The sequence below is a fragment of the Lepidothrix coronata genome, unplaced genomic scaffold, assembly GCF_001604755.1.
Source record: "Lepidothrix coronata isolate B3197 unplaced genomic scaffold, Lepidothrix_coronata-1.0 Scaffold9, whole genome shotgun sequence".
NCBI lineage: Eukaryota > Metazoa > Chordata > Aves > Passeriformes > Pipridae > Lepidothrix > Lepidothrix coronata.
In genome coordinates this window covers 10831400-10857649 of record NW_016690189.1, presented here as the reverse complement: position 1 = coordinate 10857649, position 26250 = coordinate 10831400, and the positions used below count along the sequence as shown (strand labels likewise).

Below are 26250 nucleotides of genomic sequence, written 5' to 3'. Positions count from 1 at the left end.
GTTTTCTTCCTCATATTTGGACGAGTCATATCAGGGAGGAGCACATTGAGGAGAATGTGCTCAAAATCGAAACAGAAAGCGAACAGCACGTGACACAACAGGGGCTGGCTGTGTCACAGCCCAGCCAGCTCAGGACCTGGCAGCACACAGACCAGCTCGGCTCCCCAGGGCACCTCAGCCCTCTCCAGTGTGTCTCAGCTCCGCACCCAGTCAGATGGGCAGTCGGTAAGTATCCTCCACCAAGTCCCCCACCTTTTTAACGCTACTGGCATTGGAGGGAACTGCCAGGAGAAGAAGTGGTGTGCAAATGTCTTGGAGGGAGCAGGTCCTTCCCCAGCTGTAGGACTCTTTAAGGGCAGTTCCTCTACAGTCTGTTGCATTTGCCGCTGGCTGATTTTTGCTTGCTGGCAATCCTTAGCTTGTCAGTGGCCTTTCTTCACCTATGGTTTCTCTGCAGATAATCCTGCCTGGGGGGAAAGAGGGTTCCGGGAAGCCGAGGGGCTGGGGGGGGAGCAAGTATGCTGAAGAAAAAGTGCTAAGTCCAAAGCTGCCTTCCTTTCCCACCACTCTCACATGGCATTTCTCCCTGCAGCAGCCAGGGAGAGGGGATGCAGGAAAGTCAAGTCTTCTGGAGGGCTCTTCGGTGAAAGAGAACATGCCCATCCCCATGTCCCTTTGCATTCAGCCCCACTGCAGTGGCTCCACAGAGATGTGTGACCCTGCACAGAGGCCAGATCCTGTGCCAGAGCTGCATGCATTCCTGCCACCTTTGCCCAGGTATTCTGCCAGCAGCTTGTTGGAGGAAGCGCAGCCCCAGCCTGGGAAGCTGCTTATCTCCCTACCAGCAGCAGAGGAAAGGGCTGCGCAGTCTCAACAGCACAGAAGGTGCCACATCTCCCACAAAGACATCCCACAGAGCTCCTGAGCCATGCAATGGAGCCTCTCTCTGCCAGGGAGACTGAGACACAGAGCTCTCCTATGGTGAAACCCAGTGTTTCCCGCGATGCCTGTCCAGAAAGAAGGAGGCTGAATCCAGCCTGGGGCTTGCTGTGCCATGCTTTGATTCCTCTTTCTTGCATTTTTGAGGAAGAGCCACAGAGTCTCTTGTCCAAAGGCATAAGCACCTCCTTAGAGGTGGCAAGGCTGCAGATGTTTGGGAAAAACCCCAGCTGTACCCTGGGTGACAGCTCTTTCCTGTTTGTTCCTTGCTTCTCAGCCAGGCTGCCACCAAAGGATGAGCTGCAGAGCTCACAAATGCCGTGCTTGCAACTGCACTGGTGGCAGGGTGCTAGGTCTCAGCCTTCACTGCCAAATGATACATCGCCTCCAGGCCAGCCATGTGTTCTCTATCCAGCTGGCACAAGGCACCCACTCCAGGCATGTTTCTGGCCTGTCACAGTCACACCTAGGGACAGGGATTTACCTGCTGGGCTGGCTGGAGAGGCAGCAGGAAGATGAGGGGCAAAACTGCCTGAAATTTGACAATGAACAGAGTGGCATCACTGGGAAAAGAAAATATGTCCTTATAGACATGAGCCTCAAAGCAAAAAAGAGGGCAGAGATACCAAGGGGTTTCCCCAGGCCCTCATAGATGCAGAGATCACACAGCAGCCCAGGGTCTCTGAGGTGGCTGTCCTCTACCTGTGGCATATATATCCACAAACCTGCTAGGAATTTAACTCTCTGTCCCCTCTCTAGTAAATATGTGCAAGTAGGACAATTATAATAGCTTTTATGTTTTATGGATGCTGGGGGAGTAAACATGAGATGATTGAACAAAAACCCTGTATTTCTACAAGCTTGCCTTCCTAAGGAAGTCAGTCTAAAGAAATATGACAGCAAGTATTGGTGAGTGGGCAAGGCCAGGAGCTGGCTGGGCTGTACTGGTCCCAGCTCTGAGGTCTAACAGAAATCCCTGGGGAGCTGGTCAGCTAACCAAGAGTCCCTTCCAAGTGCAGCTTGTTCTGACACCTGTGAGGCAGGACAGCAGGGAGAACAGTGGGTGGTGTGAGCCCTTGTGGAACAGGGAGAGGAAAAGCAGCAATGCCTGGCTGCAGGAGACCGTGTGTAAGACAAACAAATCAAGGGGCAATATCAGGGGCAAGACAAACCATGGTGAAATTACATGTGCCTGAGGTCTCATTCTGCAGCACACTCCGTGCCCAAGCATGAATATTTTTCTCATTGCTTGTGTCTTCATTGTAGATTCAGAACAATGGGCAACCTCCATGTGACCTTCCAGTCTCTCCAGAAGCCTGTTGTGAAGAAGACCTCCAAGGGAAGCTACAAGAAGTGAGGGAAAAGTGATCAGGAGAAGTGGACAGGTTGGTGTCTGATGCTGTGACCCCCTTCCATGCTGTGTGTGTGCTGCTCCTAGCCATGACTGTGTGGAGAAGTTTGGGATGGAGAAGCTTTATCTCTGTGCTCATTAAACAGAGGTGCCCACTTCCAAATATCCAGGGAGAGACAGGGAGTGGGAGGGGGATGCTGAAGGGTCTCTAGTCACCAGCACTGCAGCCAGGCACTGGGTACAAATTTAGTGGAGTCTCTCCTGCTGCTCTAAAAACTCAGAGGCTGGACTGTACCAAATCCAAAAGCAGCTTTGGGTGATGGCCTAGAGAACATCCAGGACATCAGGATGATATACCACTAGACAATAGGCAACAGAGGGGGGACAGCGGAACCAATGTGAACTTTTTGAAGGAAAGTGGTGAATGATTCTCAGGAGATAATGCTTGTCAAAGGGGAGGAAAGTTATTTGCAAAGCCTCGAGCCAGAGGCTGAGCTTGAAGCCAAGATCTCCAAGCTCTTTGTCTTACTTGTGTCTCTTTGCAGATCTGGGTGGTCTGTGCTGCGATGCCATGTGGATCTGCAGCCAGTGATACCTCTTCCTGATGCCACTTTCCTGTTTTTCAGTGTGAAGCAGAAGCCTGCAAGAGGGCACTGAGGACAGTTCACATTTCTGGGAGAGGAGCAGTCTTGGGTTTGCCAAGCAGTCCGAGAGAGGTGCACAGAGGATGGCAATCACAGGTCTGTCTCAGTAACACCCATGTCCCTGGGCCTCAGAGGAGGGTGAGTGGCTGCAGGTTGATCCATGCCTCTCTGAGCTGGACAACAGCCTGTCTGTGTAGGGCATTGGTCCTTAGGCAACCAGGACAGAGGAGCACCATGTCTGCCAGCCTCAGTGGTGGGAGCAGAGCTGCAGGCAATCAGTCCTGGTGTGCTCAGAAATCTATGGGCATGCAAGGACCTCAGGTGCAAGTGGACGTCAGGTGCTGGAAAAGGGTGGCATCGATGGCACTGACTGTCCCAGAGCTATAGAATGGGGCAGGGAGGCAAGGGGAGCCCTGCAGTTCAGATCCTGTCATACCTGCATTTTACTCAGTAGTCCAAAGATCACAAGGGATGTGCTTGTCTGACCAAAACTGAAAGAAAAGCATTTTCCCAGAATAGCTCTTAACTCCTCCTTCTTTTACTCAGTAGTCCAAAGATCACAAGGGTTGTCTTTGTCTGACCAAAACTGAAAGAAAAGCATTTTCCCAGAACAGCTCTAAACCCCCTTCTTATCAGACAGTAGTTTTGCTCCCTTCCCATCACTGCAGTTTGCTGACAAGTGCCTCTCTGTTCAATATGAGATCATGGTGCAAGGGGCATGTGTGGGGCTGAGTCATACCATCCTCCCAGTGCTGGTCCACACACAGGACATCATTAAGCCACCTTTGCTGTGACAAAAAATGTACCTAATGCACCCCCTCGACCCAGTAACACATGCAGCACAGTCCTAGGCAGGACTGAGATGCTTCAGTTCTATTTGCAAGGGGAGTCCTAGACTCCAGCGACACAGGCTCAGAGCACATCTTGGGAAGGGTGCCATAACAGACAACAACTGAGGGGTCCCCTCCTTTGTGTTTTGCAACAGGCATCCCCACAGCAGGCTTTTCCATGGCACCAAGAAAGCATATAGGCACCAGGATGGGTCTGCTGCAACAGAGGTGTACAGGGTACCTGTTCTATGTGCTGAGTCTCCTCGAGGCTGCTGGGACCTTGACCTTGATGGTCTACGCACTGCTGTGTGAAGCTGGAAACCTGGTTGACATCCCTGACAAACGCATTGGCTTCTACAACTTCTGCCTGTGGAATGAGACAGCTGGGGAGCTGCAGTGCCTGGACTACAAGCATCTACAGGTGATGGGCATCAGCCTACCAGAAATTGCGCTAGCCAGGGTTTGTGTGTATACCTGCCTGGTCTTCAGCATCTTCTACCCCCTTTTTGTTGTAAATGTGCAGTACGCAGAGCAGAGAGAGGGGTGGAAGGTGATCCTCATCATACTCTTTATCCAGATGATAATCCTCTCTGGAGGCCTGGGTATGTTTCTTTTACAAACCTCACAGTGGATTCACCCCTCTGATTTCACTGGGGGCTTCCTGGCACTGCTTGGGACTCAGGCTCTGCTACTGCTTCAGATTCTCACTGCCACTATGTACCTCAGCTGGGTCAAGTACACACATAAGTGTCAAAGGCCTTTTACAGAGAAGGTCCTGCCCACTGAGATTTGACAGTGAAGATGCAAGAGCTAATATTAACCTGATTTAAATTAGTAATGCAAATGCAGCTTTAGTCACTGGCAAGAACTTGATCCTTAGTCCAAAGGCTCATGTCCAGCCATGCTCTGGCATATTGCTGTGTGCAGCACTCCTGTGTCAAGATGGCAGCAGACACCAACAGCCACAGTGTACCACAGAAGCTTCCCAGGAACAACAGCGTGTAACACCCCTTAGTATGGGGCACAGCATCAAAGCAACAGCACTTCTGGCCCTGACCCAAAGAGCAGTGAAGAGATCAGAACCAGTATACAGTGGACACAGTCCTCTGTCCTAAGCTAATATCTAGCTTAAGTACAGGCAAGCAGAGAAGAAAACAGGCTTCCTTTCTTGGAGTTGCCCAGAGAATCTGCTCCCTCTCCACCTCCTGGACTAACCAGGGATGCCTTCAAGGTAATCGTGACTTGAGGAGCTGTGGCTTTACACTGCCATCACAGCAGTAGCAGCCTAAAGGTGCAGTGAAAATACTCTCTTCAGCAGGAGCACCTGTACTTTACCAGCTATAGTATCTGCAGTCACTGCCTTAGTTCACTGGGGCAATGTGCCCCACATCCAACCCCAGAAGCAGCAGAGCACCTGGAGAGGCAGCCTAACAACTTGATGAACAGAGTTCCAGTGAGGAGGGTTTCCATGAGGAAGCAGAGGATTTTGGTGCAGAGTCCCAGGTTTGTCCCCACTGATATTATGGTGCTGAGCCCAGCACTCCAGCAACCTTTGAGACTCCAGAAGTGGTTCTGTGTGAGGGCAGCTCACCACAAAGCCAGCTCAGGACACACTACACAAGGGTGTGCTCAGGGAGCAGGGCCAGGGCTGCCAAAAGGCTGGGGTGCAGTGCCCCAGGTAGGCCATCATAGCCAGAGCACGGGATGGAGTCTCCATGCCATGACAGTGCACAGCAGTGCTCCGTGCCATGTCTGTAAGCTTGCACAAAGAAACATCTGCTTTGCCCCCATTTCCTCTGGGGACATGAGGGTATGTTTTCTTTCCTGCTTCAGCCTTGGTGGGAATGTGGCTGGTGATGGTAGTTTGACTGATTCTTCATTTCAATAAAGGCTCTCACACCTGGCCTCATGTGGTTTGTTCATTCCCCTTTTGGATTGGGAAGAGGATACTGAGGGGTATTCATCCCTTCCCATCGCCCCATGCACACTGCCATGGGGTCAGCCCCCTCAGGACAGTCCCAGCCCTGCCAATCTGCTCTCACTCATGTCTTCCTCAGCCATGGGAGGACTGATGGAGTCTGGAGGTAAATTTAGCATCAGGTCCAATGTGGACAGCCTGCCACCCCCACTGCAGATGTCACAGAGGGACCACAAGGACAAGGGAGCCCACAAGGCTGAACCATGACTACTGCAGCTCTGCAGAGCCAGCAAAGGCGTTCCAAGTCAGCAACTCCCTGCTCCCTTCCGCTCCCTTCCAGTCCCAACACTGACCCACCAAAGGGACACTCACAGAAACCAGAATGTTCTCTTTAATCTGTCCATGCTCTGAGATGCCAAACAGAAATGAACACATCCTAATCTGGAGCCAAATCCCACTGAACCCAGCGCGGATTGGGTGAAGTGAGTGCCTCCTTCCTTTCCCCTCCCTGGCTTTCATGGGTATCCTACCAGCTCCACAGGGCACCAACACAGCAGATACAGAGCCTGCTCCCGGCCCTCCTCCCACTGTCCTCAGCACCATGGGAAGGGACACTCGCCTCACTGTCTCCCCTACTCCTGGAGAGTCACAGAGGAAATGTTAGTTGAAAAAGATCTCCCTGACATATTTCAGAACGTCGTCTTCAGAGTTCTCCCCGCCTGTGCTCTGTGTCTCGGCACCAGCACTAGCACCAGGAGGGGATGGAAGCGCCGGACTGTGGTCGCTGCCTTCCCCCGCGTTGGCCTTGCTCCCAGGAGCCTCGTTTAGTGTTGGCTGAAGCTCTTGCTCCTCTCTGCTCCCAGACCGGGCCTTCTCTTCACTTTCCTCGCACTGTAGATTCTGACCAAAGGGAAAACAAACAAACCCGGCCGTGCGTGACTTCACCCCGGGAGCACCCCAAGGAGTAGGGGGGGCAGCCCACCATCCCGCGGGACAGCCCTCGCCAGGTCCCAGGTCCGCGGTGGAGCCTGGTTCTGCCCTGCAGCGCCCGGCAACGGCTGCGCAGCTGGGATCGAGAAGAGGGGACCGGGAAAACTGTGCTACACCCGGAAGGGCCCCCCGACCCGCCGCCGGGAGAGGGGCCGCCCGCAGCCCTGCCGCCCGCCCGCGCCCCCTTACGGCAAGGCCAAGTCCCGGAGGTCCCGGCTCACCTCGGCCAGGACTGCCAAGGCCACCTCCACCAGCTCCGCCTCGTTCATACAATACACCGCCGCCGCCCTGGGCCGCGCACAGGGGGGCGCTCAGCGCGGGCAGCGCCCGGGCTCGCCCCCCGCCCGCCGCTCCCCCGCCCCGGCGGCGCTACCTGCGCGCTGCCGCCGCCCGCCGCCGCCCGGCCCGGGGGGACGGGGACGCCGCCGCCGCCCGCTCGGCCCCCGCCGCCCCCATCCAGGCCGGGAGCTGCCGCCGCCGCGCGCCCGCCGCCATCCCCCGCAAGGGAACACCGCGGGAGGGGCGGTGCCGGGGGGCGGCTTCCGCCCGTCGCTCCGACTCTGCTTCCTCGCTCCACCGGGAGCGCGGGGCACCTGGAAGGGCGGCTCTAAACCGCCGTACAACCCAAGTCACGGCAGATCCCCCTGCTTGGTCAGGCGGGGCGGGAGGCGACGTAGGCGGAGCAAGCCGGGCTGTGGGCCAGCTGCGGAGCAAACAGCATGTTCGGAACAGTTGCCGGCCACCCGGCCCCCTCGCTCGCCGCTGCCGGGGCGCCCTCCGCAGGCTGTGGCGGGCAGTGCTGCCCCTGCCGCGGGCGGGCCCTGCAGGAGAGAGAGGAGCCTGGTCAAAGTATATATAGAGAGTAAAAATCCCCTTAGGAATAAAGCATGTCTGAGGATTGTTCTAGCAAAACAAGATGTTCAGTCCTTGAGGCTTCTGGCACAGTATCAATGTTGTGCTAATGCATCATTTTGCATACCAGCCTTGGTCTGAAATACACATTTAATATTTTATTTCCCTAGCAGTTTGGAGGGTTTTTTTAGTCCTACTTATAAAGCAACCTGAAAGTGGTTTCTCTCCAGAATCTCAGCTAACCCTTTGTCAGTGTTGTTAGAAGGTAACACCTGGAAGAAGCTAACATCCCTAGCAGTCTTCAAAGCTGGGTTGGATGGGGCTTTGAGCAGCCTGGTCTAGTGGAAGGTGTCCCTGCCCATGGCAGGGCAGCTGGAACTAGATGATCTTTAAGGTCCTTTCCAACCCAAACCATTCTATAATTCTGCAACTCTAAATTCTAAAACACCTGTTTGTTTTCCAGTAGAGTGTGTATGCTCTGCCAAGGAACAACATTACCTTAAACTTCCAATACAGGCCAAGGACATAAGCAGCAGAAAGTTCCGTGGCAATGTGTAAGCAGATGAAATGTATCTGCTTAGTCCACTCAAAGACTATGCAGTGCCTTAGCACAGCACTTTCCCTGATGTTGGAGGGTGCCAGAGAGCACTACACAGGGCCAGACTGGTTCTGGCTCTCCCTCCTCCTACCCACCATCAGGTAGCTGCTAAGCATTAGTTAGTTTCTCAACTCCAAAACAAGCATTTCAAAGTCTGACTAAGGATCTTTGCTGTAGTTGGTAGCAGATACCTATGACAAGGTAACACAATACATCCAAACAAACGCAATTATTTTTGTTCATGGATGTCTGGTTCCCCCCCTGGTGTGTGGATGTCAGTGCCAGAAGCACCTGGTGAAAAAGCACAAGGGCCTTTTCTCCATGCAGGAGACTCTTGGACATCACTGTCCCAGCCACCCTCCATGTTTTGCAGCAACAGCTGAACAAAGCACAGATCTCGAGTGCAAGGGAATACTTTCTTTTTATGGAAAAAAACCCAAACAAAAACCAAACTAACAAAATCATAACAACAAATGTTATATAGAAAGAATATTCTGGCTTCGTGTCAGCCTTTCCAGTTTGAGTCATCTTATCATCATGCACTGTGCTGCCTCATGCTTGCCTCCTCCAGCCTCAGCTTCTTCTGCAGAACCCCTGACATGACTCCAACAGCCTTCCAGCCACGTGCTACTCAAGACTCCCTGACAGAAGGAAGCCCAGCTGCCATAATGGGTCAGTGGAGACTTATTTTTCAGTGCTGCCACTGATCCAGTCCCATACTGGCATTCTATTGCACAGTGGTTTGGCAAATGTATTTGTCAAGACGCAAAAGCTACAATGAGAAGAGGGACTTTGCTTTGCCTTCTCTCCCATGCACTTTGTTCCTGTATAGTTAACACTGTTTTTTTCAAGTCTGTAGTTCTTTCCCTTCAGTACTGTCCAGGTTAAGACTTTTGAGCCAGTAAAGTTGTTAGTTTAATCTTCCCATCCATAGAGGCAGTGAGGCAGGTCCCACAGTCCATGGCTGTGCTCCAATCCACTGTGACAACGGGAGCTCGGTGTCCTCCCAGGGAAAGGCAGCTTTCCAGAACCTTTTCTTCACCATTTAACTAAAAGAAGGAAAACGTAAGATTTTAAAGAGGTAAGTTTCTGCAGTGGGGACAATGCATCCAACAAGAGAAGCCAAAGCCTGCTAGACTCCATATCTGACAGCATGCACAATTAAGCAGAAAACCAGAGAGCTATTGAGATGTGTAGCACACATGAGAAAGGAAGTTTCCAGTCTCCCAACTGAAGCACACGTTCTCAAGCAGCTCAGCTTCTGATGTCAGTTGACCTGCAGTAATTGAACAAGGCAGGCTAACAGCACACACTGATGAGAAACACATAAGCCTAAGCTAAAGCTCATGTTAGTTCAGGTGCCGTGAGTGCCCCAGATGCAAAGTAAAAATTCCATCTAATCTGCTTTGCGATGGCTTATACTCAAGAGAAGGCAAGGGGCATGTGATCAGTAACCATTGTCACTGAGGCACAGAAATTTGTGTACTTGGAACCATTCAGCTTTACGCTTAATTTAATTTCAGTACAGAGTAAGGGGAGAATCAAGCTGGGTCTAACATAGCATCAACAAGCACATGAGGAAGATTAAAGATGAGCATCAGTCACAATCACACATTTTGCATTGAACTGGCGTGCACCCATATATTAAAAAAATAATTAAAACTTTGTCCTAGGCACTTGGACACTAAGAAAAACTGCCACAGCTAAACTTTAAGAAGAAGGAGCACACATACTCCAGCTACACAGAGGACCCAAACATTTGCTAAACACCACACACTGCTAAAATGCACACTGTGTGAAACTGAGCAATAACTATCACAGAGCAAGGATGCGTAGGTTCTGCTTGAGAACTTCCAGTGTCTGCTGTTGCACCCTTGTAAATAACAAAAGCTTGTATGGATACGTAAGAGCACTCCCCATCACTTCTCAGACTTACCTTAAAAATTACTCCCCCAGTAGAAGAACATGTCAACATATAATTGCCCTCAGAGTCAAAAGCAAAAAGCCGTCCTCGTGGGAACTGGACTTGCTTGTAACCACTGTACCCGGACAGAACAAACGGACCTGTAGCTTCACTGGGAAGGTCATACTCAGACACCTTCAAACCACTTTTGTGAATATTCCACTGAATAAACTAGAATGAGAAAAAGAGATGACAAAAGCCTATAGTGAAATTAACTAGGATCAAAGTAGAGTGGCCATTTGTTGTGTTTAAGCCAAGTGGCCATTCCTCACAAACAGAAGGTGGCATTTTGACATCTATATCTAAGTGGCTATATTAATAAAACGCAGGCAGCAAAAGCTGTAAGAGTCCAGGCAAACCTATGCCCTACCTTCCATGAGCACTGCTGCCTATGTGTCCTTCCACACTGCATGCAGTATCCTGGTGAGAATTCACTTTACTCTCCTCATCCAAGGGCCCACACCTTCAGGCAGGTGGCTCCCTCCCTAAGCTACACCTCTACTGCTGAAGACTGCAGAACTGCAGAAATTGAAACGTTTATTATAAGCAATAGGGAGCTGCTGACAAGGAGATTTATGCAGTGGTCAAGGATCTGCTTCCCTATGAATCCCAGATCTCAAATGTGGTGATCTCAGGGGCACAGAAATGTCATCTTCACATGGACTACCTAGGAAGGGGTTGTCACCAACAGTAGGATTTGCAGACAAGGTCCAAGACAGCTCCAGCTCCTAATATACTTTGCAGCCCCTCTCCCTGTAGAGACTGCATGGAGCAGGGTGCTACTGCAGATTGGGTGGTACCTAAGATTACAGTTAGCAGCCCACAGATCTGAGGTTCTGAGCATATTTTTACTACTGTCCCCACCATACGGAGAAGACTCCAGAAGCGATCTCACTGCCAGTAGAAGCTGACAAGTAGGTCACCCACAGCCTACCTTGCCATCCTCGCCTATGCTGTAGACTGTGTTCTCATCATAGCTGAACTCAACGGAGTAGACTTCCCCATCATGTGCCTTCCAGCTCATGGCGCACTCGTGCTGCTGCATATCTAAGGGGAGAACCAGTACTGAACACTTCTTGTACTCACACAGAGCTGAGGTGAAGAGAGAGGCCTTTTATGTTCCTAAGGTCTTTGTCCCAGCCCTTTAAACCAGACGGGGGGGAGCCCAATCCAATTCCAGCACCCTGTGCTTATACTCCAGCATATGGCTTCTACTTTGGCCACAAAAATCATTGCCTGTAACTACTCAGCTCTTCCTCCAGCTTTACAGGGCTGCTCACTGTCAACTGCAGGCATTCTGCATCTAAGCCCCATTGGCACCCCTCCTCCCCTTGTTATCCATCCACCCTCACAGCTGCTGTGAGCTCTGTCCTCCTACAGACCTGGGGCTGCAGCCTCCAGCTAGCACCCGAGCCAGAAGCAGATTCCTCATTCAGAGATGAGACAGGCCCAAACTGCCTTTATTAAAAGGTCAGGCTGCAGAGGGCAAAGCCTGAGAAACAGAAATTGCTGAAGGAAGGAGGACTGATGTGAAGGATGTGCCTTGAAATGGAAGGTCACACATTAGTTGCTTTCCTCAAGACTCAGCCTCTAACAGATGTACTGCTATCTGGTATAACCCAAGAACACATGGCTCAAGGGCAAGTTAACTCTCCTCCTCAGCAGGAGAGAAACAACAAATCCAGCTGCACTACCAGGGTCTCCAGCCAATATCCTCCAGAAAAAGTTTGTCAATTCACTCCCGAGAGCCACTGTGGAGGGAGAGAAAATAGCTTCCACCCTGATGTTCAGGCATATCTCACAGCTGCCTCTGGGCCAGCAGAAGGGTGCTAAGGGGAGCTAGCTGAGGACTAGGAGCCACCTCACTGCCCAGTGTCACAGAATCATAGAATCATTTAAGTTAGAAAAGACCTCCAAGGTCATCCAGCCCAATCATAACCCTAACACTGCCAAGCCCACCACTAAGCCATGTCCCCAAGTGCCACATCTATACATCTTTTAAATACTTTCAAGGAGTGACTCCAGCACTTTCCTAAGCAGTCTGTTTCAGTGCTTGACAACCATTTTGGTGACTTAAGTTTTCCTAATATTCACTCTAAACTTCCTCTGATGCAGCTTGAAGCTGTTCCCTCTTGTCCTATACCTTGTTACTTGGGAGAAGAGACCAACCCCTATCTTTTCAGGTAATTGTAGAAAATGATAAGGTCTCCCCTGAGTCTCCATCTCTCCAGGCTAAACACCCCCAGCTTCTGCAGCTGCTTCTCATGAGACTTGTGCTCCAGACCTTCCACCAGCTTTGTTTTTGCTCTTTGGACATGCTCCAGCCCCACAATATCTTTCCTGTAGTGAGAGGTCCAAAACTGAACACATTGTTTGAGCTGCGGCCTCAACAGTGCCAAGTACAGGGGGACAATCACTTCCCTAGTCCTGCAGGCCAAACTGTTTGTGATAAAAGCCAGGATGCAAGCCATGGCCACCTGGCCTCACAGCTGCTTATCAACCAACACCCCCAGGTTCTTTTCCACCATACCAAAGAGACGAACAATCCCATCTGCAGCCCCAGTGACCAGCAGGTTGCCATTGTGGTTGAAGGCTGTGCAGTTAATAGCAATGGGCTCAGGTTCCAGGGAGAACTGCAGCTGGAAGAGAAAGTCTGCATTAATGCCAAGAAACAGAGCTGGGGGTGCTGAAGAGCTGATTTCCAGGGGAGGGAGAAAAGATGGTATTTAGTAGCAAGAACTCCTCCAGTTTGGAGCCCTACACCTCTAATGATTACAGACTTCAAGGCTGGCAGTGGCATTTTACTGTGACACTAAACCAGCAATTCACCTCAGCCAAACCACAGCTTTCTTGGCCATGGCCTCAAGATTTCAAAACCAGCTTCTGGCAGGCATTAGCTTGAGTATGTTGCTTTCTCCTACGTGTCAGAGACAGTTCTTCACTTAAAAACAGGGAGGGCAAGGGAAACAGCAGCAACAAAAACCCTTCGGTATAGCTCAACTAGGAAAAGCCTGAGCAAAGCATCATTCAATCCCCACTTGGGATATTTCCAGTCACAAACTGTGCAGGCAGGATAGAAACAAGGCTATGGACTATTTTGAAGAATCCCTTAAAAAATCCAACACACCAATAAAACAAAATAACTTCACTCAAGGCCAGCAGCTACTTACATTATTTTTTACCCTGAATGTGATTGAGGAGGAAGGAGGAAAAAGAAGGGTATTGAAAAGAAAGTCAGCATAATATAGAAAGAGGGCTCCTACGCATTGCAACAGAAGATACTCATTCTCAGCAAGCAGACTGAGAAAGAAAAGAAACCCAGCAAGTACCTGCTGCTTCATCGTCTTAGTGTCCCACAGTAGCAGCTTCCCAGGAACTTGGTTCATGCTTTTGCCCCCAGAGCTGACTACTGAGAAGTCCATGTGGGAGACAAGGCTCTGGGCAGCCGCAGAACAAACAAAAGAGGCACCACTTGGGCTGCAGGCAAGCGAGAGGATCCTGAAACACAGGCACATAGTCTGAATTGCCTCTCTCCAGCAGCTGCCCCAAGCACAACACTCAAATACAACCTCTCCCTTTAAGACCCCGCAAGACAGGGTGCACTCTAAAAGAGGGCAGTATTCATGTGCTTAGACAGATTTTGAGTGTCTCCCTTTTAACTGTGCAGTTTTACACTGCTCAGAGACGGACTGTCCTCTGGATGAAGGTAAGATAGTTCTGAAGTTGCAGAAAAGCAGCAGGAACATTGAGACATTCACTGTCAAAAAAAAACACCATTCATATTTGTATACAAAAATCAGTATTCCAGAGTTACCTGGGCATGTCTTCATCAATGCTGATTTCACAGAGATTCTTCTTTGCTTCTGTGTCATAAAGACGAACTGTCCCAACTCCACTGCCAAGCAATAGCTTGAAACCAGCAAGTAGATGGAAAGTGTGTGAGTGAGCAGTACAATGATGCTGTCCAACAACCACCAATTCCTTGCTCAAAACACAGAGTACGCTCCTCACTCTAGCTTTTCTTAAACCATAGAGCCTTTGGATCCCCATGTCCCACTGAAAGTGGAAACTAACCATTGCCCTGATCTTATCCACAATGCTGCTTTCTAGAAACTAACGTGCAACACAGCCCCATATCATCTGCTGCACCTCCACATGCAGACTACTCACCAGCCGATCACGCTTAGTCGCCCATTCCAGAGAGAGCAATGGAGATTTGGAAATGGAGGAAGCTTTAGTTTGCATTATGGGGTTAAAAGACCAGACTTTGATGACCCCATCCACATCCAAGCTGGCCACCCTCCGTCCAGAACAATCAACCCTGTGTGCAGAACAAAATCGATGGGGTATTTTTCTCCCTCCAATTCTTAGATGCAATTAGATATCCCATTAATCCATCCTTCCCTGGCCATGCACCAGTTCCTTCTGCAGGAATCAGAACCTCCTTGCACCACCTCCCACTCAGTTCACAGTAACTGGCACAATGAGGCACATTAAGCTCCAGATGTAAATTAAAATGCCCTTATGCAATACCATCCTGCTTTCCAAGGGAGTTTCTTCCTGGCTAGCATCTCCCAGCCACAAAAATCTGTCCATTCTCACTGCACAAGCTACAGGCTATTTTCAGTCACAGCAACCTGACTGCCCTACAACTGAGGGTACATGCACAATGTGCTGGACAGAAGAGAGGCTGGGAGAAAGAGGCCAACACAGCTGGTCCTTCTGCAGAGGCTTGTACAAGACAGCCCTCTTCTGACAGTCCATTACCTGCAGTACATGATAGATGAATGGTGCTCCCCATACTCCTCCTGGCTCAGGACGATGAAAGGTTGCTCCTGCCGAACTCCCACAGCCTCTGCACTGCTGGTAGGCATTTTGGCTGAAGTCTCTGTTTGCTCAGCATGCAGCTCTGAGGATGGTTCTGTCTCAGCTGTGCCAGTATCTGTTTTCTTCTCAGCACTTTGACCCTAAAGGAAGAAATCCTGTGTGAAATACAAGGAAGCAGCAGCTCCATATCAAGCTCCTCAGCCACCCCAGCCTGCTGGGAGAAAAAAAAAAACGAAGCTGCAACGAAACAGAAGAATTCTCAGCCCAACACTCTTTCTTCCAGGGACCTTTCTGAGCACAAGGATAGTGTGTTGCAGATTTGCACCATGGCCTACCTAGTTGTAGAGTCCCTTATATGCCCCTCCATGTGCCCAGCCATACACTTTCCTGTAAGAATTAAAGGAAACCTCATACCTCAGCCAATATCAGAGGCCCATTTAGATGCCATTAGAGCACAAATTCGCAAGTAAATCAACATATTTCAAGAAATTCTTGCATTCAGCAATATAAGTTAAGTCCGTATAATATGCAATTAAGTAAATCTGCACAAAATCTCTTGTTGGTTATTAAGCAACAGTGGATGGATTTTCCTCATCTGCCAGAGATTTAGACTGTGTGCACTGGAGCCACCACTGCAGCCAACTGACTGATGGCAACAGTAGAGTTGGCACGAGTCCAAAAGCTTAAAACCCAATTTGACAGGGAAGACAGAGAAAACGGAGTTTTAGAAGGTGAAGGCATTTGGATGAGACAAGATCTGCACTGCAGTACATAGAAACGTTAGGAAGCAGCTTAGTCCTCCCTCGCTACCAGAAGGTGAACAAGAAGCAGATACAGCACATAAGCCAGTAAAACATCTGCAAGCATTCTTTTGTTAAACCATCCTCTGAAAATTAAGTGTCCCAAAATGGTATGGATGGTTTTGAATCCACTTTCCGTAACAAATGCTTGCCTCATTTACAGTAGCTTCACATTAGGACCAATGGATCAAACACTTCATAATCAAATAATGTGAAATCACAGAGCTGGAAAAGGTTGGGAAACAAATCCAAGAATGATCTCTCAATTAATGTGGGAAGGTAACAACCAATGAATGACACTCGTGAAAGAGGAAGAAACAGCACCACCTTTCATTTTCCTTTTTGCTCACATGCTTTGAGAACAAGAGAAAGCTAAAGAGTATCAAGCTTGCCCAAAAGCACTAGAACCAATTTTTACATAGCCCAAAAAACACTGCCCTAACCTGGAACATCACAGAAAAAGGAAAGTCAAAGGAAACTTATTGGGAAATTGGGCTTTGCAGTTTTCCAACCAATGTTTAGAGCGTTTTGGATGAACAATGAAGAAAAAAAAGTTCTCTCAAGGCCTTGAATGCTGAGTGATGGAGTAACTTAAAGCAGTGCTCCCATACACAGAACAGCCACACATACTGGCCAACAGGACACAGTCCCTAAGCACTGTCTCTCCCCCAAGGCAGTGTCTCATATAGCCAAAATAAACATGGCTGAGATGTTGCCATCATTCCTCCTGTGCTCTGTATTCTTTAACAACATGGCTGCTGAAAGCCGTACAACACACAGGTGAACAGAAGGGGTCTGCTGACCTTCAGCAGTTAAATTCCAGGACACAGTTTTATTATTTCATTAGATCTGAAAGCAGGGCACACTCCCAGGCAAAACTGCAACGTGAAGTGCAATAAACTCCAAAAAGAAAACATTGCTAGGAAAAATGTTTCCACTCCTGTCCAGGAAAACTTTCTATCAGCTTTCATCTATCCCACACAGAGCCTGCACAAATCTGCATAAGAACGCACAGAAAGAGAACTCACTTGGGCAGGATGGATGGGCCAAGTCCATTGCTACTGAAAAATGAGGATTTTAGCAAGGAATTTGAACACAGCCATTAAGGTGAATGAAACATACTGCCCTCAGGATCAAGCTGTTGAAAAAGATCATGACAAAAGGCAACTCTTCTTCCATTTGAAATGGGACCTGATTAACTACAGATATTAACCTTTGATACAGTTAGTTCCGAGTAGCAATTCAGAAGCTTAAGGGAAACACTTGCACTTGCTTTACCACTTAGTTTTACAGAAATACCAGCCTTCTGCTTCCCAGCCTTGCAGTGTTGACCAGTACCTGGAAAGTTCCTTTGGACAGCAGCTCCTTCCTTTCCTTCCCATGCTCTTGCAAGCGCTTCTGCCGCTGCTGCAGGGAACTTGATTCACCTGAGACTAAACCACTGAAGTGACTCTTCCCATCCTTAGAGCTCACTGTTCCTTCTTTTCCTTTGGCACTCTGGAAGGCAGAGAAACAACTAAGCAACGTCATGCTTGTGCTATGCTGCAGAACAAAGAGCAAAAGAGGCAGCAAAGAAATCAAGCACCTGCAAAGGCTCCCCCAGCCCACAGAAAACAGTAGCTGTTCTTGTGCTGCATTCAGGCCCAGCATATATTGCAAGGCAGGAAAGGACATTTCATTTTTTCAGGTGGAAGCAAAAGCTTGGAGCAGTGCCATGCAGCAAGTTAACTCCTTGGATACTGAGCAACTTTCAGTGAACACAGCTGATAATTACCTGGTGATTTGTTGGTTCTTTCTTCCCTAGCAGCATACTGCCAGTCTGCGTTGGAGAAGCCCCACTTGGATGGGCTGGTCTAGAAGGCCCCTTTTTACTTTGGGAGAGAAAAGTAGACAAAAAGCCTCCCCGGGACTGAAGAGAATGTGCTGTACTCCTCTGATTGCAGGTCATATCACTAATGAAAAAAAGAAAAAAAAAAATAGAATATGAAAGTGTAGCCAGGCAATCTGATCAAAGACCACCCAGCAAGTGAATCTGTTTGAACCACTTGAAGACAGATGTTCATTTCCAAGCCAGAGGACCACTATGCATTAAAAAACTGTTTGAAAACATCCTGTGAGTACCTGGAGCAGATCATTATAATTCCCGTAACCAAAAGCTTACTTCTTAGAGATGCCACTGAGATAGTGGGATCAACTGTTGTTGAATCCCCAGTAGAACCACCTAAAACTCCATCCACACCATCTGGTTAGTTTAGAAATACCCTAAGGGAAAGGCAGGGGAATCCAGATTTCTGAAGAACCTGTTCAGCTGGGATTCCCAATTCAATGTTTCTACTTTGAGAAACATTCAGTATCCAGTGTTTCACTAAACACCCTTAGACAGGTGTTCAGCAAGTGGTGTTCAACAATTTTACAGCAGGCCTTCAGCATCTCAGTATCTGGACCCAAAGCAAGCAAGAGAGTTTGTAATCATTTGTATAATTACAAACACCTCCCTTCTCAGCCCACAATGCCAAGAGCAGCAGCTGCTTCCCAGACCATAACTATCTGATCTCACTCTGCTACAGCTTCCTCTGAGAGCAGTGTGGCAGCAAGGGGAAGGGGAATACAATAATCGTCACTGTCTATCCACTCTTCAAGGAAGGAACTGTTCTACCAAAAGCTGGGCTTTGGGTTGAGCAGAGACATGAAAATAAGCAACCAGAACTGGCTCCCAGACAGCTGCACGCACAAGAAATACTTCTTCTTATGCAAGTTTTTCTAATACAAATGAACAAAAATTAATATGGGAATAAATAATCCCATCCCTCACGTCACACTCCCCCACGTGTGCAGACAGCATTGGGGCTTTCCACACAGTTAAAAAAACATATCACAAACTAAACTCTGTAGCCTGTCCTCTGTAAGGAGTGCAGAGCAATTATCAAGATAGTTCAATAGACACTTAAGTCTATTTAATCAGACTGCTTTTAGACTAAAACACTTTGTGTGCGGTATCTGCTACAACTGTTGACAGTTGTCACTGTCAACAGGATAATTTGATCAATCCTCTTCCCGTCTGAATACAAGTGAAAGAAGCACATGAGAAAGTCAAAGCCCCAGTGTTATTAATAACCTGTAGCTGAGCTACATATTCTTTCAGATCCTTTTAAAGCAAGAAAAAAACCCCTCAGTAACACAGTGAATCCAAACGCACAGATTTGCCTTGCCTGAGAATATACTGGGGGCAAAACAGAGTTTAAATAAAAACTAAACAAGGTGTATCATTGTATATGTTGCCTAGTTTCCACAGATAGGTATACAACAGATGCAGCCACAGAACACACTTTTAACTGCAGCAAGTTTATGGAGAATTCTGCACATAACTGAGCCTCATAGAACAAAAACTCCTTCTCCCTTGACTTTGCAAAAGCAAGAAAACATCTCTCTGTAACAAGAATCCCTACAAAACAACACAGAGCACTCACCTATGGCATTGCAGGCACTAAAGTAAATTGGAATCAAGAGACAATCCACTTCATTTGAGCAATACTGCAAGGTACTGCACTGCTACCATTGCCCTGGCTGCCCAGAACACCTTACTGCAATGCTGAGAGCAGAATCACTTCCATGTGTGCTTGGGCTCTCACTGGTTTGCAAGAACCTCCCAAATGACGGGAGAGATGTCCATCATGAATTCCCCCATTAAATCCACTTACGTTACCAGATTTTCTGCCTTGATGTATTTCTGCCTTGATTCCCGGGGCAGGGAACAAGGAAATGACCCTCCAGGATCCTCCCTGACATAACGAAGGCAGCAGAGCCTGTCCCCAGCTCTTCCCCTCTAGGCACTCACAGCTCAGAGTCTCCTAGTCGATCCATGTTGGCCACATATGCAGGCAGCTTGTGGTGCACAACTGCTTGCTCCACTTCCAGTTCTTCTTTCTTCATGCGGGAGGATTCAGCCTGCAGAGCAAACAGCTAGAACAAGAGAGAAGAGCCAAGTAAACAGAAGGTCACTGAGATTCACCTTCTTCCTACCCACTGAGGTTGTTTACTCCTTTTATTTCAACAGCCTTGGAAGGGTGGGGAAGGAAGAAAATTGCTCTGACCAGCTGAGCACTACATTAGTCTGAGTAGTCAAAACAATCAGTACTTTACACATGTGAAAACAGAGTCTACTTAAAACCCTTCACTCCTCTCCCCAGGCTGTTGCTCTGGGAACATTAATGGTGCTGGGAAACGAAGAGCCAGGCAGGGCAGAGCTGACCAGTCACTCTCCATGCAGGCAGTTTAAGGCCAGGGCAATGCATGTGACAGGCAGTAATGATGTACGGGCACGGAGCCTAGAAGGTAATCTTCGTCCCACACCAAGGCTTTGGAGAACTGGTGAACTAGCAGGGCTCACCAAGGTCAACACCACCAGGTCACCCTGAAATCCAGCTCCATATCCTGTGCATCTCCTTCTCAAGTATGATAGTGAAATTTATGTCCATGTTATGGAGAAAGAAACATTTTTGGGTTTCCCCTTTAGCAGAGAGGAACCTCAGGATGCAGCTTTCTGCGACAGACATGCTTTATGCCTGTGACTCATTCACATGAAGAGTTCCTCAGGCTCTTGTGTTTCTGTACATTTGTTTTTCAGATATAATTCTTCTTTTTCCTTTTATCGCAGTATTTAAGGAACGAAACTACAAGAAGAAAAATGAGTTTGTTATTCATGTATTTGCATTGTTTCAACAGTGTAAAACACAATTTAAACCTGCCTTCCATAGGTAGTTGCTTCCTTTTCTGACCTGAGCATTTCTCCAAAAGGGAAAGCCTTGTTTTAACTCTGCCTATTTGTCAGAAAACCCTTATCCAGACTGTAAATTATATCAATCAACATGCCAAACACAAACCATAGCTTTAATTTCACTAAGAGTACAGAATGCAAAATTGGAGGAAATAGAAGAGCTGTTTCAAAACATACCTTATGCTTCCGTCCCTATTCACCGAGCATCTTTGCAGAACCCTTCCGTCTGACTGATCCACTAACTCTGTACAGTACACAGTGACAAACCTCGCTTTTCTTTCACAAAAAAAAAGCCTCCTTTTTGAAATCAATTATTCTATTTTACTTCAACATTTTTAGGACAGTGTCGAACAGCTACTAAAACAGCTGAAACAGGAAGCACAACATACAACAGTGTTTTGTAACATGGGAGGTAAAGCACAAAACTTACTTTACTCAAGTATTCATACAGAAAGAGCTTTAACTTTGGTATGTTTGAGGAAGTGAAACTGAAGTTCTGCTTACATGAATAAGGCTTCCTACTTGTATGTGATCATCCACATATGATCTGTAGTTTAGAAAGTTCTTAAACTGCAGATTTCATGAATCTCTCTAACAGGAAGTTATACTGGGGAATGACTGACCCATGTTACATATTCTTACACCCTCTCTTCTAAGTATCTGCTGATACTGCCTAAAATAAGACATGGGGATGAGCAACATTTTCTCTGAACTGATCGACCCTTCTCATGGTTTCCTGTAAGGTCTAGAGTTGGGAAACAGACATTCACAACATTTCCATTAGTTGATCTAAATTGCTTTAAGCGTACATCAAATATGGTGAAGTGGCCATTTTAGAAGTAACAGTTTCTGTCTCTTTGCCAGAATTTACTGCCCATTTCTATTGCTTCTATTGCTCTATCAGCTAAAACCTGGAAATGACTAAATACTATTCACAAGTTTCCATGCAAAATCAGTGATATATCCCTTCCAACACATTCTATATTTCTACAATATGCACCCTTAACCTGCCACTAGTTTCACATTGTCTTGACTTTGCAGCATAGCAGAAAAGCAGTTAGAATAGTATCCAACCACCTATCAGACAGCACAGGGACGGGGACTGTCACATCCATCAGAGGGACAGGAATACCCTAAACAGACAATTCACAGTATGATCACAACCCTAAGTTTGCTGGAGACAATTGAAATATAAATCAAAATATAACAAAGGACTTAACAATCTGCCTTAGAATAACTGCACTGAACTGAACAGTTAGTATGTCCTTGAATGGGTGGAACCAATTTTACAAAACTCACAGCATCACACAGTCAGCAGCTAAAGAGTGACCTCATTTCTGACCTTATGCCGCAACGATTCATTTTCTTCTTGTATGAGACTGCTCCTGAGACATTCAGCTTCAAAGTTCAGTATGACTGGAACCGGTAAGGAATGTTAAAGAAAATCAAGGCACGAACTTGTGAGCACCTGCTTTAATTCTAAAAGCCAGCACTCCATACCAGCCCTTTGCCTGTAAAAACAAAGCTGCCCAGTCCATACAACTAGCAATAAGTATGCGCACGACCAGAAGATTAGCAACAGCTTAGTTACTGAGTCAACTTTGTACTTTGCTGTTGCACAAACTATTTCACATGGACTTTGTAAGGATTTTTAGATTATTCCTTTTTACAGTCAGAGCTGGAAGACAAGACAGGTTATGTTACTGTTTACTGTACACTGAAGAAACAGTTCATGATGAGCTGTATTCCAGCCACAGTGTAAGCCTGCCCATCAGCAAACATATAAGGCCAGAACTCTGTAGTGTGAGGCAAAAACTTCTGCCAACAATTAACTGCCCTATTGTAGTGAGCTGTCACTAGACAATGTTGTGAACATAATGTACCCAGAGAAGAGTCTAACAGAAGATGCCAGAATAGTTATGGACTATGACCCATGGGTGCATGCCTGTTTTGTACTATGTCAAGCAAAGAGTAAAAGCATTTCAGAACAAGGTGTGCACAAGATTTCTAGTCACTAGGACAGGGCTGCATAAGCAACAATCACAGTTGTTTGTGCCCAGGGAATGTAACATATCATCAGATAATTGAGCAATAACTATTCCAACATCCTCTGGTAAACACCAGCTTCCTATTAAGTCTTGGCTGTTCTAAACAATCACCTGAAAGCAGCAGGTTCTGTAATACTATAGTGGTATACAGGTTCTGTAATACTACATTCTCAGCATCACTGTTAACAGTATAACACCATGGCAAGGGAGATTTAACTATTAGTTGCAAAAAAGGATATGCATGCACTGAAATAAGACACTCAGGAAGTTGTGCAGAGACACGATAAATGTATCTGCCCACTGGCGGGAGAAATAGGTAGCGAAGGTGGGGTTGGAGTCTGGGGCAGGGAGGAAGGGCAGGACAAACCAATCCTTCCACTCCACCTGGTTCTGGAGCTCGGAGGCCTGCTTGAGGAAAAACTCCTGCGCCTTGTCATTGCGGCCGTTCTGAAACACAGCAAGAAGAAAAGGGCTCACACTTCTGTTAATGCTGTCAGATTAGGTCTAGGAATACTTGCTCTCTGTTATGTTCTGTTATGAACACAATAACAACTACTTTCACCACCTGACACAGCAAGTGGCTAGAGTTAAGAGATTCATAAGGGAACAAAAGAATCTCAAATACGCTACGAGAAGCTCACAAATACACTTAATCCAACCTTCTTTCTAGTCACCACAATCTTGTTTAAAGGCTGAGACAAATCAAACTAAACACGCTGATCCCCAGTTAAATCACTGCAGATCGTGCACTGACATAAGACATGAGCGTTCATACTCGGGACCAAAGTATACATCAAATTACTCAAGCCTACAGCAGATGTAACCTGAAAAGGTTTCCGTCTTATTCAGACAGGGCTGTCACACCTCAGGGTAAGCACACGGCAAAATAAAATATGAAAAAATGCACTTCTGGAAATGTGCATTAGATTTTGATTCCTCCACCAACACCAATCAAGATTTTCAGTCAGGGACTGGAATCAAGGAGGAAGAATCAAGGGGAAAATATATTCCATTGACTTTCCCAGGGTTTCAGTAAGTTAATCTCTGTTCCATTTTAAGCTCATTATTTTCTGTTCTATTGAAAGCAAGCAAAAAGATATTAATTTTCTCTCCCACATTTCCTTGTACCAATTTGAACCTTGTGATCTCTGCCAGTATCCAAGTTATCAACAGAGGCTAAGCAAGACTGAGCTAGCATCCTTCTGAGGGGAACTTGCCTGTGAACATCTTGCTCTCAGCTAACTGTGTTTCCCCCTCGCCCGAGTTTCCCTGTCCTTCACGCAAGCTTGTCATGTGAGACTGCATCAACCTCGTTACTACACCACTGATCACAACACATGAATTGCTTGCTCCTTACCCACCAGGCCTGTCAGAGGCTCACAAGAGCAGTTTACTCTCTGGTTTCAGAGACCAGGATCTTGATAAAAGAGAAGCCTAAAGATCAAACACTACCTGAATAGCATGGACAAGGTAGTATCGGAATAAGCTGGTTTTGAGCTTGTTCACCGTTGGCCGGTACACGTCTTCCAAACGGCTGAAAAGGCGTCGGTCCAGATAACTCCAGTAATCCCGCAGGGCAGCCAGATCGTAGCTCTGAACGAACTGCTGCAGCTGGTCCACTATCTTATCCACCTAAAGAGGGCAAAACGGAGAAGTCATTGAGGGCTCTTGCGGCACAAGAGACTTTCTGTAACTCAGTGCTGAGAAGCTTTAACTGCATAAATGGTACAATCCAACACTTATGCATTAGCCATTTTCCTAATCCTGGAAACACTGCATTTTGTCTTAGCATTCTTCCATTCAGCAGCACTTTCCAAATAAAAGAAACATGACAGAACATAGACAAACAGATTTTCACAGAAATATCACATTTTGTTAGGCCCAGTTGAGAGGGTTCTTTGCAAGTAAGCAAAACTTTCCACTGCTTTGAAAAGTCACTTGATAATGAAAAAGTAATAACGTGATCAAATGTTGAAAACTCCAGTGCAGTATACAAAAAAAATAGCATTATTTTTAGACTAAAAGGAAAAACACCCCTACATTTAGCCAATAGAAAGAGGAAGTCGGTTCTGTTGTATTGCAATCTTTGAAGTACCTTTATCTTTAATAATTTCATCTACTAACAATGTAGGTGTAAAATTTTGCAACAGGATTTTTTTATTATGATGTCCTTCTGAAAATAATTTCTGCAATATGAATAAGGAAGATTGGTGGTGTGGGAATAGATTTTTTGTTCAGTGACTTCTGATGGCCAAGAGAGGCAACAGGAAAAAAAAAAACAACCCTGTACCCCGTATAAATTAAACTGAATTTGTTTAATATGTGGTTTGCTCTCCCCTCATCAGTTAATGTTTCAGGACGTCATTCAGCTTCTATCTCTGCAGCTTCCTACAGATAAATGAAACTGAAGTTTGTGACCCCAGCAGTTTCTTCTTGGACAATAATTCCAGTTAAGTCAACTGTCTGACAATCTCTAAACATTAGCAAAGTGCTAGTGTTTTAAAAACAAAAGCAACATGCTTAATGAATAATAAAAGTAGTGGCTGGATTGGTGGTTAAAGAAAAATCTGACTGTTCAAAGCACTACATTCAGTGCTCAGAACTGCTGTTACACGAACATGCAGCTCGCACAATAGACTGAAACTGTATTTTCGACACTGGTAAATTCTGTGCCAACTTCCACACGTTTGTCAAGGTAGCTGGTGCTTGAGACACACAAACTTAGAAGCAGAGCTGTAATGCCGCCGGACAAGAATCTCATGACCAAGAAAAGATCCAGGCAAAGAGATGTCTTCCTGCCGCTGCCCTCGCGGTACGCGGGTCTCCTCCGTTCCTCTCGACTCGAAGCCGAAAATCCCCCGGTGGGTTACAGGTCGGACAGACGGCAGTTCTGGGCGGGCCAGGCTGACCACCGGCGGGGCGGCTGGCCGGGAACTGTGCTCCCTGACTGGGAAGCCAGGCGAGGGGATGAAAACCACTGTCCTGCGCTAACGCCGCTCCGAAGCCACGCAGGAGGGGAGCCTTCCCCCTGCTGAAGTGCCCCGCCGGTCCCCAGCGCGCACACAGGCGGCGGCCGGGCGGACCGGGCGGCTCCGAGGACGGGGGTCCCTCTGCGCGGCCGGCCCGGCCCCGCCACCCAGCCCAGTCCAGCCCGGCGGGGCGGGGCCGGCCGCTCCGGCGGGAGGCGCGGGGGCTCCGAGAGCCGCCCCGCCGCCGTCAGGCCCGCTGCCCTCGCCCAGCCCCGGGGAGCGCGGAGAGGTGCCCGCGGCCTGCCCGGGGACCGCGTCCTCCCCGGGGGCACCCGCGCCCAGCGCCCCGCCGGGAACGGGGACACGGCCGCCGCTCACCCGGAAGCCTTTCTCCCGATCCGCCTTGATCTCAGCGTCCAGCTGCTTCAGGGTGGCGGTAAAGCCGCGGAAGAGCAGATAGTCCCGCACCAGCTCGTCCGTGCGCTCCGCCGCCGCCGCCATAGGGACCCCGCGGCGCCGCCGGCTCCGCCCGTGGGCGGGGTGGGGCGGGGCGGGCAGGGCCCGGCCCTGCGCGGGGAGGACTACAGCTCCCAGCATGCCTTGCCCGCCCTCCTTTTCCCGCCTATTCCCTCCCCCTCTTCCCTCCGCGCCGGGGCTCAGAGCCCGCGTTTTTTCCGCCTTCTGATTGGCCGCCGTCCGGCGCGGCTGCGTCGCGATTGGCCGTTGGCCACGTGTGGCTCATGTTGC

The 26250-nt window shown here is 48.1% G+C and overlaps 3 protein-coding genes across 4 annotated transcripts; 1 reads left to right on the top strand and 2 right to left on the bottom strand.

The window, feature by feature from the left end:
- The first annotated feature begins 66 nt into the window (after window positions 1-66).
- Window positions 67-5668, top strand: TMEM140 (transmembrane protein 140). Its single transcript, XM_017804576.1, has 4 exons — window positions 67-225; window positions 2206-2324; window positions 2917-3030; window positions 3920-5668. Exons 3-4 carry the CDS (start codon window positions 3018-3020, stop codon window positions 4555-4557), a joined length of 651 nt encoding a protein of 216 aa, XP_017660065.1. The 5' UTR covers window positions 67-225; window positions 2206-2324; window positions 2917-3017; the 3' UTR covers window positions 4558-5668.
- A 389-nt stretch (window positions 5669-6057) lies between these two features.
- On the bottom strand, window positions 6058-7167 carry CUNH7orf49 (chromosome unknown C7orf49 homolog). Its single transcript, XM_017804257.1, has 3 exons — window positions 7046-7167; window positions 6894-6984; window positions 6058-6582 (listed from the first exon to the last, which is right to left on the bottom strand). The coding sequence occupies exons 1-3, from the start codon at window positions 7165-7167 to the stop codon at window positions 6343-6345; spliced, it is 453 nt and encodes a 150-aa protein (XP_017659746.1). The 3' UTR covers window positions 6058-6342.
- A 1357-nt stretch (window positions 7168-8524) lies between these two features.
- Window positions 8525-26038, bottom strand: WDR91 (WD repeat domain 91). Of its 2 annotated transcripts, XM_017804495.1 has the most exons (15): window positions 25882-26038; window positions 23987-24166; window positions 22774-22981; window positions 21829-21911; window positions 19548-19672; window positions 17487-17664; window positions 17051-17209; window positions 14853-15052; window positions 14256-14406; window positions 13900-13994; window positions 13415-13583; window positions 12616-12724; window positions 11020-11132; window positions 10059-10256; window positions 8525-9171 (listed from the first exon to the last, which is right to left on the bottom strand). In XM_017804495.1, exons 1-15 carry the CDS (start codon window positions 26002-26004, stop codon window positions 9007-9009), a joined length of 2256 nt encoding a protein of 751 aa, XP_017659984.1. In that variant the 5' UTR covers window positions 26005-26038; the 3' UTR covers window positions 8525-9006. The 2 variants fall into 2 exon arrangements, with proteins under 2 accessions (XP_017659984.1, XP_017659985.1); XM_017804496.1 differs by lacking the exons at window positions 8525-9171; window positions 11020-11132 and having other exon boundaries at window positions 10093-10256.
- Between the last annotated feature and the right edge of the window lie 212 nt (window positions 26039-26250).